At 43.2% G+C, this 16,454-nt stretch overlaps 1 protein-coding gene across 7 annotated transcripts in view; it reads left to right on the forward strand.

Annotated features, from left to right (window-relative positions):
• Positions 1 to 16,454, forward strand: part of msi1b (musashi RNA binding protein 1b) — a 39,155-nt gene that overhangs the window by 20,944 nt on the left and 1,757 nt on the right. For 2 of the 7 annotated variants that reach the window (XM_024438978.2, XM_024438979.2), the window contains exons 5-14: positions 8,756 to 8,797; positions 9,444 to 9,536; positions 12,670 to 12,718; positions 13,401 to 13,483; positions 13,590 to 13,707; positions 14,454 to 14,591; positions 15,185 to 15,241; positions 15,509 to 15,565; positions 15,673 to 15,839; positions 16,278 to 16,323. In XM_024438978.2, the coding sequence (XP_024294746.1) occupies positions 8,756 to 8,797; positions 9,444 to 9,536; positions 12,670 to 12,718; positions 13,401 to 13,483; positions 13,590 to 13,707; positions 14,454 to 14,591; positions 15,185 to 15,241; positions 15,509 to 15,565; positions 15,673 to 15,839; positions 16,278 to 16,319 (846 nt within the window). In that variant the 3' untranslated portion in view covers positions 16,320 to 16,323. The remainder of the gene's footprint in view (positions 1 to 8,755; positions 8,798 to 9,443; positions 9,537 to 12,669; positions 12,719 to 13,400; positions 13,484 to 13,589; positions 13,708 to 14,453; positions 14,592 to 15,184; positions 15,242 to 15,508; positions 15,566 to 15,672; positions 15,840 to 16,277; positions 16,324 to 16,454) is intronic. The other 5 variants (XM_024438980.2, XM_024438981.2, XM_024438982.2 and 2 more) reach the window with 4 other exon arrangements.

Here is a 16,454-nt window from a genome sequence, read left to right on the forward strand (position 1 = left end):
AGCTTTATGGGGAGAGAGAGAGTCATGGGTTGGAGAGCTTTATGGGGAGAGAGAGAGTCATGGGTTGGAGAGCTTTATGGGAGAGAGAGAGTCATGGGTTGGAGAGCTTTATGGGAGAGAGAGTCAATAGGGTGGAGAGAGAGTCAATAGGGTGGAGAGCTTTATGGGAGAGAGAGTCAATAGGGTGGAGAGCTTTATGGGAGAGAGAGTCAATAGGGTGGAGAGCTTTCTGGGAGAGAGAGTCAATAGGGTGGAGAGTCAATAGGGTGGAGAGCTTTATGGGAGAGAGAGTCAATAGGGTGGAGAGCTTTATGGGAGAGAGAGTCAATAGGGTGGAGAGCTTTATGGGAGAGAGAGTCAATAGGGTGGAGAGCTTTATGGGAGAGAGAGTCAATAGGGTGGAGAGCTTTATGGGAGAGAGAGTCAATAGGGTGGAGAGCTTTATGGGGAGAGAGAGAGTCAATAGGGTGGAGAGCTTTATGGGAGTGAGAGAGAGTCAATAGTGTGGAGAGCTTTATGGGGAGAGAGAGAGTCAATAGTGTGGAGAGCTTTATGGGGAGAGAGAGAGTCAATAGGGTGGAGAGCTTTATGGGAGAGAGAGAGAGTCAATAGGGTGGAGAGCTTTATGGGGAGAGAGAGAGTCAATAGGGTGGAGAGCTTTATGGGAGAGAGAGAGAGTCAATAGGGTGGAGAGCTTTATGGGAGAGAGAGAGTCAATAGGGTGGAGAGCTTTATGGGAGAGAGAGAGAGTCAATAGGGTGGAGAGCTTTATGGGAGAGAGAGAGTCATAGGGTGGAGAGCTTTATGGGATAGAGAGTCATAGGGTGGAGAGCTTTATGGGAGAGAGAGAGACTCAGGGTGGAGAGCTTTATGGGAGAGAGAGAGACTCAGGGTGGAGTGCTTTATGGGAGAGAGAGTCATGGGTTGGAGAGCTTTATGGGAGAGAGAGAGAGTCATGGGTTGGAGAGCTTTATGGGAGAGAGAGAGAGTCATGGGTTGGAGAGCTTTATGGGAGAGAGAGTCAATAGGGTGGAGAGCTTTATGGGAGAGAGAGTCAATAGGGTGGAGAGCTTTATGGGAGAGAGAGTCAATAGGGTGGAGAGCTTTATGGGAGAGAGTCAATAGGGTGGAGAGCTTTATGGGAGAGAGAGTCAATAGGGTGGAGAGCTTTATGGGAGAGAGAGTCAATAGGGTGGGGAGCTTTCTGGGAGAGAGAGTCAATAGGGTGGAGAGCTTTATGGGAGAGAGAGTCAATAGGGTGGAGAGCTTTATGGGAGAGCGAGTCAATAGGGTGGAGAGCTTTATGGGAGAGCGAGTCAATAGGGTGGAGAGCTTTATGGGAGAGCGAGTCAATAGGGTGGAGAGCTTTATGGGAGAGCGAGTCAATAGGGTGGAGAGCTTTATGGGAGAGAGAGTCAATAGGGTGGAGAGCTTTATGGGAGAGAGAGTCAATAGGGTGGAGAGCTTTATGGGAGAGAGAGTCAATAGGGTGGAGAGCTTTATGGGAGAGAGAGAGTCGATAGGGTGGAGAGCTTTATGGGAGAGAGAGAGTCATAGGGTGGAGAGCTTTATGGGATAGAGAGTCATAGGGTGGAGAGCTTTATGGGATAGAGAGTCATAGGGTGGAGAGCTTTTATGGGAGAGACAGAGAGAGTCATGGGTTGGAGAGCTTTATGAGAGAGAGAGAGAGAGAGACAGAGAGAGTCATAGGGTGGAGAGCTTTATGGGAGAGACTGAGAGAGTCATAGGGTGGAGAGCTTTATGGGAGAGACAGAGAGAGTCATAGTGTGGAGAGCTTTATGGGAGAGAGAGAGTCATAGGGTGGAGAGCTTTTATGGGAGCGACAGAGTGAGTCATAGGGTGGAGAGCTTTTATGGGAGAGACAGAGAGTCATAGGGTGGAGAGCTTTTATGGGAGAGACAGAGAGAGTCATAGGGTGGAGAGCTTTATGGGAGAGACTGAGAGAGTCATAGGGTGGAGAGCTTTATGGGAGAGACAGAGAGTCATAGTGTGGAGAGCTTTATGAGAGAGAGAGTCATAGGGTGGAGAGCTTTATGGGAGAGAGAGAAAGTCATAGGGTGGAGAGCTTTATGGGAGAGAGAGAGAGTCATAGGGTGGAGAGCTTTATGGAATGGTATCGGCACAGTTTCAAAGTAACATTCTGTGCAGTAGTATAGAAGTGTAGAGCAACGTTTGTAGATAAATAATAGATTAAAGAAGTCAGACCAAGTCAAAGGTTACTACATCAGTCTGATTTGGCATGATGATGGTTACAATGGGGCTTTAATGGTTAGTTGCCATGGCTTTTTTGTCTCCATGACGCCTCCCTCCAAAGAGATTGGACACAAACCAACATATTTGAAAATGATCATTCCTGGGATACCAAACTAGGTGACAGTTTAACCTCCTGTAAAAACTTAGAGCAGTAATAGATTAGATCCATGTGTTGTCAGCTGGATGGAGCATGGCTGAGTGTGGTTGGTAACAGGGTGTGACTGTGCTCTGCGTGGCCGGTGCTCTGTTGCAGCTTTAGTGTGTGTGTCTGGGGTGGAGAAGGCTCAGTGACCAACGGCAGGGGTGGGATGAGGAGTAGGGTTTGCTTTAGTTTAGAGCGAGAACACCCGGCTCCCTCTCCTCTCTCACAGCCGCAGGCAGGCTCTCCTGTTAGACAGTAGAGAGAGAAACCTTCTCTAGTGGCAACCAAAATAATTGACCATGCTGTGACTGACTAACTTGCTCCAGGACAAGAATGGAGGGGGGTTTACTCAGAAGGACTTTTTTAATTGACTTTTATTTGTGGCTGCTAGGCACACTGTCTGCTAGTGACTTGAGTAGCCTGTCTATGGAGAATTAATGTATTATGCTTTAAGATTACTCCCATCGGAGTGATGTTGCACTCTGTCGTCATGGTTTAGAAAAGTGTTTGAGGTAAAGTGAGTTTTGCAAGATGTTATGTAGTCGGACTCAGTCCTTAGTATGGATGTCATTGGTGTACTCCACTAGAGGTCGACCGATATTGATTTTTCAACGCCGATACCGATTATTGGAGGACCAAAAAAAATCTGATACCGATTAATCGGCCGATTTTTATTTATTTTATTTTTTTGTGATTTATTTTTATTTTATTTTTAATTTTTATTTATTTGTAATAATGACAATTACAACAATACTGAATGAACACTTATTTTAACTTAATATAATACATCAACAAAATCAATTTAGCCTCAAATAAATAATGAAACATGTTCAATTTGGTTTAAATAATGCAAAAACAAAGTGTTGGAGAAGAAAGTAAGAGTGCAATATGTGTAATATAAGAAAGCTAACTTTTTTAAAGTTCCTTGCTCAGAACATGAGAACATATGAAAGCTGGTGGTTCCTTTTAACATGAGTCTTCAATATTCCCATAAGAAGTTTTAGGTTGTAGTTATTATAGGAATTATAGGACTATTTCTCTCTATACCATTTGTATTTCATATACCTTTGACTATTGGATGTTCTTGTAGGCACTTTAGTATTGCCAGTGTAACAGTATAGCTTCCGTCCCTCTCCTCGCCCCTACCTGGGCTCGAACCAGGAACACATGGACAACAGCCACCCTCGAAGCAGCGTTACCCATGCAGAGTGAGGGGAATAACTACTCCAAGTCTCAGAGCGAGTGACGTTTGAAACGCTATTAGCGCGCACCCCGCTAACTAGCTTGCCATTTCACATCGGTTACACCAGCCTAATCTCGGGAGTTGATAGGCTTGAAGTCATAAACAGCGCAATGCTTGAAGCACAGCAAAGAGCTAGTGGCGAAACGCACGAAAGTGCTGTTTGAATGAATACTTACGAGCCTGCTGGTGCCTACCATCGCTCAGTCAGACTGCTCTATCAAATCATATACTTAATTACAGTGGGGCAAAAAAGTATTTAGCCAGCCACCAATTGTGTAATTTTCATCATAGGTACACTTCAACTATGACAGACAAAGTGAGAGAAAAAAAATCCAGAAAATCACATTGTAGGATTTTGAATGAATGTATTTGCAAATTATGGTGGAAAATAAGTATTTGGTCAATAACAAAAGTTTATCTCAATACTTTGTTATATACCCTTTGTTGGCAATGACAGAGGTCAAACGTTTTCTGTAAGTCTTCACAAGGTTTTCACACACTGTTGCTGGTATTTTGGCCCATCCCTCCATGCAGATCTCCTCTAGAGCAGTGATGTTTTGGAGCGATACATGGCCCCATTCATTCTTTCCTTTACACGGATCAGTTGTCCTGGTCCCTTTGCAGAAAAACTGCCCCAAAACATGATGTTTCCACCCCCATGCTTCACAGTAGGTATGGTGTTCTTTGGATGCAACTCGGCATTCTTTGTCCTCCAAACACGATGAGTTGAGTTTTTACCAAAAAGTTCTATTTTGGTTTCATCTGACCATATGACATTCTCCCAATCTTCTTCTGGATCATCCAAATGCTCTCTAGCAAACTTCAGATGGGCCTGGACATGTACTGGCTTAAGCAGGGGGACACGTCTGTCACTGCAGGATTTGAGTCCCTGGCCGCGTAGTGTGTTACTGATGGTAGGCTTTGTTACTTTGGTCCCAGCTCTCTGCAGGTCATTCACTAGGTCCCCACGTGTGGTTCTGGGATTTTGCTCAACGTTCTTGTGATCATTTTGACCCCACGGGGTGAGATCTTGCGTGGAGCCCCAGATCGAGGGAGATTATCAGTGGTCTTGTATGTCTTCCATTTCCTAATAATTGCTCCCACATTTGATTTCTTCAAACCAAGCTGCTTACCTATTGCAGATTCAGTCTTTTTTGTCTGTCATAGTTGAAGTGTACCTATGATGAAAATGACAGGCCTCTCTCATCTTTTTTAAGTTGGAGAACTTGCACAATTGGTGGCTGACTAAATACTTTTTTGCCCCACTGTATAATATAATAACACACAGAAATACGAGCCTTAGTTTTCGACCATATTAATGACCTATCATCTCGAAAACAAGACGTTTATTCTTTCAGTGAAATACGGAACCGTTCCGTATTTTATCTAACGGGTGGCATCCATAAGTCTAAATATTCCTGTTACATTGCCCAAACTTAAATGTTATTTCATAATTACGTAAAATTCTGGCAAATTAGGTGGCCCAAACTGTTGCATATACCCTGACTCTGCGTGCAATGAACACACACACAATTTCACCTGGTTAAAATTGCCTGCTAACCTGGATTTCCTTTAGCTAAATATGCAGGTTTAAGAATATATACTTGTGTATTGATTTTAAGGAAGGCATTGATGTTTATGGTTAGGTACATTTCTTTTTTGCGAATACGCATCGATTATATGCAACGCAGGACACGCTAGATAAACTAGTAATATCATCAACCATCTGTAGTTAACTAGTGATTTATGATTGATTGATTGTTTTTTATAAGATAAGTTTAATGCTAGCTAGCAACTTACCTTGGCTTACTGCATTCGCGTAACAGGCAGCCTCCTCGTGGAGTGCAATGAGAGGCAAGTGGTTAGATCGTTGGACTAGTTAACTGTAAGGTTGCAAGATTGAATCCCCGAGCTGACAAGGTAAAAATCTGTCGCTCTGCCCCTGAACGAGGCAGTTAACCCACCGTTCCTAGGCCATCATTGAAAATAAGAATGTGGTCTTAACTGACTTGCCTAGTTAAATAAAGATTAAATAAAGGTGTAAAAAAAGAAAATAGGCCAAGTCGGTGTCCAAAAATACCGATTTCCGATTGTTAACCTGTCCTAGAAAATGTCCAATTCAAATCTAAGCAGTTTGAGAGATCATAAAATCATTCGTTCTATTGATTGTAGAATTGGTATGGATAAGGGGTTTCAGTTAGCCCTGACGTGAAGGGACTAGCATGCTGACCCAGGAGGTCGTCGAGAGCGAAGGAGGGAGTGCGGGAAGTTGTCAGGTGGGATCACCCCATCTTTGATTAATATGGATCTTTCAGTGTAACATTTCTAGTGTTGATTTCAAGAGTTACATTAACACCGTAAAGAGTAAAATTAACACTTAATTGTGTAAAAGAAGGCCAGTGTTGGTGTTCCCATTATTATCAAGTTTCCCAGCACACTATTGCAGGTCGATTTTTGTTGTTGTTTTGTTATTGTTTGTGTCAATATCTATGTTTTTACATGTATTGATTGATGAATTAATCTTATGCTACTCAAATATAAATAACATTAAAAAAACATTTATTGGACTTATTGCACCCATTATGGTTGTTCCAGTTTATATATTTAAGGTTGTCTCATATCTTAGTCTTCCTAACCCTGGCAGTCATTCTGAATGCAGGTAATGTGTTAATACAAATTCCAAAAATGTTGGATATCCCAACTCTGTCTGGATTCCAATAGGATTTGCACATCACTTCACAAGCCAGCATAATGTGATTTGCAGGGCTGATGTGGCATATAAACTGAGTTTCAGGCCATTGAATTAGAGTAAAACCTGGCCCTCAAAAGAAGGACTTATGAAATATGTATTGTATTGTCTTCAATAATTAAATTTGAATGACAATATATTCAGCTAAGACTTCACTTGGTAAATGCCACAGGACTGAAACGTAATGAATGTAACAGTCATGTCTCTGTCACTAATAAACACAGTCATGGGGGGTACTGGTAACGCTAGAATTCACTCGAAAGGCACCCTGGGAAATATGCCATGGGAAATATGCAATTAAGGCTTAAAACTTCAGCAGGGCTATTCAATATTGTATGGTTCGATTTTGTATGGTTATTCAAAGAACCATCCCATATATGGTTCTTCAGAAATCCTAAAATGGTTCCCCTATAGCATCGCTCTCAAGAACCTTATTTGGTTCCAACTTGCACCTTTATTTTAAAGAGTGCATGGTTGGACTGTAATTGGTCAAATGGATTGTCCTGATTTGATAAGCCCCCTTGTCTTTTTCTAAGGCTCAGCTCTGTGGACAGTCGGTGGGCCTAGGTTATGGCCTATCTCCCTGACACCAACACCTCTGCCACGTTTAGCATGATCCAATATATATGTCATCATTACATTTTTTTTAAAGCGGGATGTTTTGCAGTTTGTAGTTATGTATTTTACTTTGTGTCATAAATATAGAAAAGGGGGGCATTTATCTTTCTCCAATCAATTCTCTATTCGGTTCATTCATTTTGTTTTAAAAAATAATTTTATGAAAACGTTCCCTCACCTGTCTAATGTCCATATTTTCCACCTATGGGTGTGTGTTGGTTGCTGTACGTTGATTTTGTTTGTGTGTGTCTGTTTGTTTGTTTTTTTAATGTGCACAGGAGTGTTGGACATCAGGAGGGTTGGTGACCGGAGGTGACTATCAGAGTAGTCTAGCAACCATAGAACTAAACAGTAGACTGCATCCGATACACCATTCAGTCTAGCCGAGCCTTCTCACTCTGCTCAACAGAACCTGCCGTGATGTCGACACTATACACGTAGACATAACTGTACTTTACTCTGGTAAACGCATGTGGTGTACCACAGAGGCACTAGCTCTCTACTGTAGTTCTACTGTAGTTCCACTCTACCCTGTCATGGTTACGGACTAATATAGTGCTCTTAGCACTGTACTGTTTTACTGTCTTGTAGCATAACAGTACAGCGTGGAATAGTCTAGTTGTTCTATTAGATCAGTAGAGACTAATACTATAGAGGTCTCTAATTCCTGTACTATAGTCTCTATCGTCGCATCTTATTTGTATGGTGTAGTTACTCTTTATCCAATCTGAACAAATGACTATATTGTCAATAGGAAATATATGAATTTGATGGTTTGGCTTTTGTTATTTATGATCGTCTTCCTGAAAATGTCCAATATTTCAGTCTCTGCACTGTTAATGATAGCTTAGCTCCCACGTTTACTGAAGAACTGTGTGGAAGAATGGCGATAAACACACTATGAAATGTTGGCTTTTAAATAGCTCACAAAATCATCGTAATGTCTTAGCGGGAGAGAAAAGCAAACAAAATGAGGTTGATGTGCTGTCAGTGTGTGAGGTTGACAGCTCTCTCCTCTGTCTACCTCAGTCCATTCTCCCTCCTCCTCGTCTTCCTCGTCTTCCTCTTGTTCTGTGCTGTCCCTCCCTTTCTTTCACCTACTGTGTCTCTTTCGCTGTCCTTCCTTTTTTTTGTAGAGGTGAGATGTGTCTGTGATTGTAGTGCCTTTGTGAGATTCCAGGAGGTCACATGTTGGTGACGAGAGGAGGTGAGGGCTGTGGAAGGCAGGCAGGCATGCCGGAAAACATTCCCACTCGTTCCACCTGCACACCTATAAACCACCACTTCAGGGGTTGGAAAAGTATTCATAGAACTGAGAGCAACCCTGGCTAGGCCAATGGGGTTATGGTTACAATGAAGTTAAAACGAGAGCTTCTTAGTTTCAAATCTAGCAGCAGATTCTTTCAGAGAGAAAGTAAATGTTATACTCATGAATGTTTTTCACCTTCTATGCCCCCCACTTCTATGCCCCCCACGTTGTGAAAACAACAATCCCTCGGGTCTATCCTCTAGTTGTCTTTTACCTCTAACTTTCATAATGACCTAATGTACTGGTGCAGCATTGTAACCCGGACACCCATGTTAATAAGGAACCCTTACAGGATGAGGCAAGGAGCGGCACCAAGGAGACCACAACCATGGACTTGGTTCACATTTACCTGATTTCATGGGCTCTGTATTGAGCTGCGTGTCTAAACTGGCCTTTCTCCTCTTTAACTCCCTCCTCTAGATTGATCCGAAAGTTGCATTCCCTCGTAGAGCCCAGCCCAAGGTGAGTGAGCCAGTCTAGTCATGGTTCGTCAGGGCTTAGTCCTGTGAGTTCAGTGTGAATGGCATCGCTGGGAGGGAGCAGGTTAGCCTGTGCTTGCCATGTTAAGCTTTTCACATTCTGGCCTAATGCCTTGTCAAGAGATGAACATGACTGCTACTGTGACATCAATGTGATCTGTACACTCTTGTGTGATCAAGTGGCTTTTATTAACACCATATACAGCACAATAATGTACATTAGTATATTAATAAGAGCGTGTAACCTGCAAGTTCACCGGCAGTAATGCAGGTGGTGGTAGCAGTAGTAATTTCCTACATAAGCAGTGTAATAACTATGTTAATAATGTACTGTTGGTCGTGATGACATAAATATCAACAAAGTCTAAAAACATTTTGTGTTAATACTTGGGCAGAATTATTTCATCGGACTCCTTTATTTTTCATGCAAAGGGGTCTTTTAGGAGCTCTTTTAGGAGCTTTGGGGTAAATTGGAAGCTTTGCCTGCTGGTGGTTTTGCCTTTGGCATCTGAATTTATCATAGAGATGGACAATACCAGGCTTCCCATCTACAGCCACCATTTAAGGATCATCTTAATCCATGGTGTTATTCTCGATCCATTCATAAACGGACCCGTTTCTCCTTGCAGCTAGTGACTCGGACCAAGAAGATTTTTGTTGGAGGTCTGTCCGTGAACACGACCATTGATGATGTCAAGGCGTATTTCGAGCAGTTCGGAAAGGTAAGGCGCATGGGAGCTGGTGTATAGCTATTGAAATGTGAGGTAGAAGGTAGACGTGTGTGGATCTGTGTCTCAGACTGTGTTGAGGGAGTGGAGATGAGTGTGATGTTGCATCATCCTCCATGCCACTGTTTTCTTCAACCCGTCTCACATCTTTGTTGTTTAGATGAAACGGATTGCTGAGGTAAGGGTAAAAATGAAGTGCAATTGAAGAGTTGTTTTGGAAGGGAGGAGAGTCACTTGTGGGAGGGGTGGAGGAGAAGGATAGAGAGGGTAGAACGGAGGTATGGAGCATTAGGCTTTAGTTAGGGAAAACAGGGAGAAAAAAGTTTTGGGGAGTGAGTGTGGTGATGGTAGGGGAGGGATTATCAGAATTTGAATTAATCTGATGTAACAGCTGCTCCTACCCCCAACCCCCTCCTGTCCCGTTACCGTGGTGACCCGGCTTGCCCATTGTCCCCAAGTAATTCAGCGGGCAAGGGGTTTTGTGTTGAGGGTGGGGAGGGGCGGGGGGTTGGAGAGTGTCAACCCAGGAGTTTTGTAACAATAACACTGGTTGACCAACGGTCAAACCGACCCAAACCAGCATACGTGTCACTTCCAGTCTGTCTTCAGTTCTTCAAACTTATGCTTTTGATTTTATTTGAATATCCGTGTTGTACTCAGTTTCGACGCTTCCCACCATAGATTCCAAGGGCTTTGAAATGCAGAGCAGAGATAATAAATGAAGAGGTAACAAAGGCAGAAGGGAGAACGGGTGCAAGGACTGTTATGTCTTTGAACAAAGCTAGGCAAATATTTTGCTAGTTTGTACAGGAGTTCAATATTTACAAGGAGGTGCACTCTTACTCCTCTGTTGAATCTTCAAACTTTTCTTACTTTTTGTTGACACTAACTATTTTAAACAGACAACTTGAAATAGTGGTCGCAAGTAACAACCTATGCAAGAACGTAAGGTGCAAATTCAGTAGGAAATCAGATAAACCAATGAGCCTGCATACTAACTAGATTAGCTTTCAACCCCAATAAAAGGCTGAGGCAAAGCTAAATTTATGTAGTTTACCATTAGCCATTGTGATTATGTAATATTAAATTCAGTCTTGATAATTTAAATTATACTTCCTGTATCTATCACATACTACTGTAAGTGGCACATTTTATTTGACCTTTATTTAACTAGGCAAGTCAGTTAAGAACAAATTCTTATTTTCAATGACGGCCTTATCTTCAATGACGGCCACTTCTACATGAAGAGCTTCACTCCCAATCATAAAATTGCATTAATGGAATGAGATGGAGAGAGAGAGAGATGGCTAGATGGAGAAATGTAAACTCTAGCCACCCATGGAAGTTTCTGATTCGACTGCCTCACTGGACCTTTTGTCTCCTGCTCTGGACAAGGGGGCGGAGAGAATGACTGGGAGGATGAGCAGTGGAAGAGAGGGTAAGAGGGGAATATTGTCCAGTGCACCATTAAAATGTCCCGTGTTTGAAATGTATAGCTTTGAAGGACGGTTATTGACATACTAAGAAACATTTAGTTAAATGAGGACATTGATGTGTTAACTTGTGTAGATTTTAATTGCACTGGGTACTTGTGGGGATGATGTGAAAAACATACTTGAAGTGTCAGGACAGTTTTATCATCCTGCTGATTGTAGAGTTCAGCATATAATTCACCTTCTAATTCAGTATATACAGTTTGGTTAAAGTTTGGTGCTCTAAACTGTGGAGCAACATTGTCTGTGTTGTTCCATTGCTGTGTCATGGTGCTTGGACTGTGAAGAGGCAGGCCTGGTTAGGGAGACAGGAGGGGTGATAGGGAAATGTCAGAGTGGAAAGAGTCAGTGATTTGAGAGAGCTAAGACTGACAGGTCTTCTTTCACCCTGGCTGGAGGCCCTCCTCCCTCACCCTTGACCTTTCTTCGTGCAAGCTACCCAAGGGTGGACCCAAGCACGAACACACACTGACACACGCCCATTGACTAACACAATGTGTCAGCTCTGCGTGGAACCGTATAGGCGTGTGAATAAGTGGTTCTGGCAAATAGGTGGTGGAACCATGTGCACCTGCCTTTGGCTTTATTGCAAACTGAAAGGCATTAGATATTGAATGTGGAAAGCACACATTTTGCTTTACTAAAATATTAGTTAGCAATTAATTCAGGAGTTAATTTGAATGATATTAGGTGTTTGACAGTTGCTTTTTTTATGCGATTTTGTATTGAAATGTATTGGTCTGTGTTCAGCTGAAGATTAATCCTGGGCCTCTACTGTGAAGGAGGGAGGTATAGAGGGAGAGGAAGAGAGGGCACTAGGAGAATAGGAGTTATGGCTGGCTGTGCCAGCAGACAAAGCCTCCACACCTCTTTGTTCTCTTGCACCCATTCTTTGTCGCTCTCTGTTCTCCTCCCTCCCAATTTAGTCCCACATTTTCTGTCTCCACCTCTATCTCACGATAGTTTCTTTCACCTCTCTTTCTCTCACACACACACCCATCTCTACCTCACCACGGTCTGTACCTGTATTCTCTTCCCCACAGCCAACATTATACATGCCCACATTTCTATCTTACTTATTGTACCTTCTGTCTATCTATATCTCTCACTCTTCCTCTCTTTCTCTGTCTATCTGTCTGTATCTCTCTCAAACTCTCACACATTCTCTTTCTCTTAACAAATAATGCTTGATGCCAGATAAAGATTTTTAAGATAACTTTTTGCACAGTTGCCATGGGAATGGCAAACTTTGGAAAGTAGGGGGAGCGAGGGTGGATTATGTCCTCTTTTTCAGAGAGAGATTCCAATTATGCAGTTCAGAGGCAAGACATCTAACTAAGAGAAACAGGGAATTGATTTTGTGTTTGTGAATCAAACCTTTTCTAGCGGCCATCTTGTGCCCATGCATCACTAATGTCCCCTCTTAAGATGTTTATTCTGTTTTCTTCTCCTCCTCTACTGTGCTCCCCTCCCTCCTTTGAAACCTATCCCCCTCCTCCACCCCTCCTCTCTCTGCCCCTTTTGTCCATCTGTTGCTGAGCCTCCCTGGAGAACTTGAGAAGGGGTGAGGTCAGACAATATGGCGCGTGCGTACATTGTGTGAGGTGATGTGTGTAAAACTCTGTGTCCTCTAGGTTGATGATGCCATGCTCATGTTTGACAAGACCACCAACAGACACAGAGGTGAGACTGAGAAACCCTCTCTCTGTCCAGTCCCCCAGTACTCTAAGCCTTACATCTCTGTATCCTCAATAGTTTTTCACATTTAAGTCATTTAGCAGAAGCTCTTATCCAGAGCGACTTGCAGTTAGTGGGTTCATCTTAAGGTAGCTAGATAAGACAACCACATATCACAAACGTAGTAAGTAATACTTTTCCTGAATAAAGAAACTATCAGCTATCTCCTCCTCATAGGCTGAACAGGAGGAACGGAGTAGGAGGAGAGGAACAAGTCTAGGCTAATTAGTCAGTCTGTTAATCGAGGATCAGGATAAAGCCTCCTAAAGCGCCTTCTACCCACCCTGGGACTGATCGATTATGACAGCCCACCAGCTTTACTCTGCTGAGGGAGGGAGGGAGGCTCGCTGACCTGGCCAGCAGGGAGGGGAGGGAGGAGGGGATGAGCCAGGAACAGCACCCCAGAGGGGGGAGGGTGCGAACGTACTAAACGGCTACTACAGTACCTAATACAGAAGGTGGTTAGCAGTCGTGCATTAGCTCCACACACTAACCCCCAGAGACAGCAGAATGGATTTCCCCAAACTTGGGTTTGAGATGTTCAATAATGGGCTTTAATCAATGGTGTTGCCGAGCTCTTCATGAGCTGACCCTCCTCACATACATTATTTGTATTTGTCCACTCCAGGGTTTGGCTTTGTCACGTTTGAGAATGAGGATGTGGTGGAGAAAGTGTGTGAGATGCACTTCCATGAGATAAACAGCAAAATGGTGAGCTAAGAAGGCTTCGTTATTCAATACACAATGTAACTGTTAGTTGTAATTGTTAGTTGTAATTGTTGACTGTTTTGTTCCCCCTCGTGTGTATTCATGACAGGTGGAGTGTAAGAAGGCTCAGCCCAAGGAAGTGATGTCACCCACGGGCTCGGCCAGGGGGCGCTCTCGGGTGATGCCCTACGGCATGGATGCCTTCATGCTGGGCATCGGCATGCTGGGTAAACTCATAGTGACGAGGATGACGACAGTAATGTCGACGAAGATGTGGCCCCTCATCCTGTTACCCCATACCATCACACATCCTCTCATAATATCATATTTTATATTATGAAGAGATGATTTACCACAGAAGTTACTACCGCTAGTGGACAGATGACATACTCTTCATAACATCATCTCCCCTTAATAAGATATTTTCATATTTGCACCTGCCAAGTCTATTAAAACATGTGGTACCAAATTAGTTTGAAGTACCCTGGAATTGATGCACTGTATGATCTTAGGAAAAAGTTATGTATGTAATATTGAAGATGGGGAAATGACAAAATCATGTACTGTTCAGTCTGAGAACTGCAATATTCCCAATTATTTGAATTTTTTTAAACCTTTATTTTACTAGGCAAGTCAGTTAAGAACAAATTCTTATTTTCAATGACTGCCTAGGAACAGTGGGTTAACTGCCTGTTCAAGGGCAGAACGACAGATTTTGTACCTTGTCAGCTCGGGGATTTGAACTTGCAACCTTTCGGTTACTAGTCCAATGCTCTAACCACTAGGCTACACCTACAATGATGTTGGCAGGACAAGAGGGAATTCTAGGCAAGGGTACAGTTAAGTTAGATCAACTTTAAACTGAGCATACGTACACAACATATACACTGTTGGCTGATCTAGAATAAAGAATGTTATTGAGTGCATTGTTTTTGTGAACCTGTTGTTACATTGACAGTATCCTCTTTCACAGGCAGGGGGCAGCACTGTTTCACTCAAACACAGACCCATGACTGTCCTTTCACCATAGGTTACCCAGGGTTTCAGACAGCTACGTATACTAGTCGAAGTTACACTGGCATCACCCCTGGATATACCTATCAATTCCCTGGTAAGAACCTACTCCTCCACCCATTCATACTCCCTTGTGTCAAGCATGGCCATTTCGTGAGGTTCCTGGACGGTCACAGAGTAGTAGAAGAGTCCAATCATTTAATGATGGTTGTGTGATCCTATTCATCTTCACTTGGTGTGTGTCTAGACTCGTCATACTGTGTATAGCTCCCACAACACAGACAAACTCTTTAACCAACACAGCCTCCATGGAAGCTCATAAAGCACTGAGTGTCATTTGCTGCTTATAAATATCAGGGAGTGGATTACATGTGCTTTGTGTGTGATTGTATGTGTTCGTAAGAAAAAGAGTGGGTATGTTTGTGGGGGGGCAGTATATTCTTATTCCATCCTAACGTATTCGGCTTGAACCACCAGTTAAGCTGAATCTTTCTTCTATGTAAATCTGCCACTTCCCATTTGCTCTTCATTTCTTCCTCTTATGCCGTCTCATTGATGTGTTCCCTTGGTGTCACCCTAGTTGTATGTTCCCTGCCAGTGTGTGTGTGTGTGTGTGTGTGCGTATGGATGGGTGTGTCCCTTACCTCGCCTGTGTTGTTTCAACAGCACTCTCTGATGTTTCTGTTCTAGAATTCCATTTAGAGAGGACCCCCCTTCTGACATCACCACACCCCCCTGAGCTCACAGGTCAGTCCCTCTGGCCTTTACGAGCAGCATGCCGTCCGTCTGCTACTCACCCCTTTACTGTGCTACACACCAGTTATTACACAGTGACACCAGTTACTACACTAATTACACACCAGAGTCGTGGGTAATGTAGCCCCATATGTTAGAGGTGGACTTGATGTCAAGGATAATGGTCAAAATCATGTTCTGACTGACCTTTAGAGAGGTCAACGCTGTTTGTAGCCCGAGCTGGATTTGAAACCTGCTGTACCTCCTCTACCCTATCAGCCATTCCTCTGTCGGCATACGGACCAATGGCAGTGGCGGCAGCAGCAGTAGCAAGAGGTATGTATGAGGGGTTGAGAAATGTTTGCCAATTTGATGTACAGTATTTCATCCTGTGTAACTAATTATGTGTCTGTCTACTTATTTGCATCTGTATGTTATTTTAGGCTCCGCCCCCTCTCGCTCTGGGGGGTTCGGCAGCCCTGGGCCAATGGCAGACTTATATGCAGCAGCCAATCAGGAGTCTGCTGTCAGCAGTTACCTCAGCGCTGCAAGCCCCTCCCCAAACACTGGGTTCGGCCATAGTCTGGGGGTAAGACACAGCCCTTATCACGTAGGTATTTTAGACCCTATTCATGTTTGGAAATGCAAAATGTGTCTGCATACTATCTGTTCAGTTTGTCATAGGAAGACTATCGATGCTACAGAGCAGTGCTCCTAAGATGTTGATCTTGGCACATGTTCATAGATCCATCTTGCAATACTGCCCAATCCTGTGTTATGACCGTATACATTCAAGGGGTCTGTTATGAGCATAGAATTGTCTGTCAATGTGTGACTGTCAAGTCAAATGAACAAGTAACGTTGCTCTTGGGTAATATACTGTCCATTTTGACAGATTTTGCTTGCACATTTGGTGAGGGTTGTATTATTGAATGTGATATGATGTTGGGGATGTTGAGAGTGTTGGTGATGTTGAGAGTGTTGGTGGTTGTGTTCTGATGACTGGGTGCTCCCTCTAATCTCTCCTGTGTCTGACTGCTCCCTACAGGGTCCTCTGATTGCTACGGCCTTCACTAATGGCTACCACTGAGAGAGTGAGTCTGCTACTATACCCACCCACAGCATCACATACTCAGAAGAGTCATGTTCCATTCAAATAAATTACTCTAATTTACTGTACATTTATTGTAGCAATATAATGTTGCCTATAGACATGTGAAAATTG

Source organism: Oncorhynchus tshawytscha, linkage group LG12 (genome assembly GCF_018296145.1).
Source record: "Oncorhynchus tshawytscha isolate Ot180627B linkage group LG12, Otsh_v2.0, whole genome shotgun sequence".
NCBI lineage: Eukaryota > Metazoa > Chordata > Actinopteri > Salmoniformes > Salmonidae > Oncorhynchus > Oncorhynchus tshawytscha.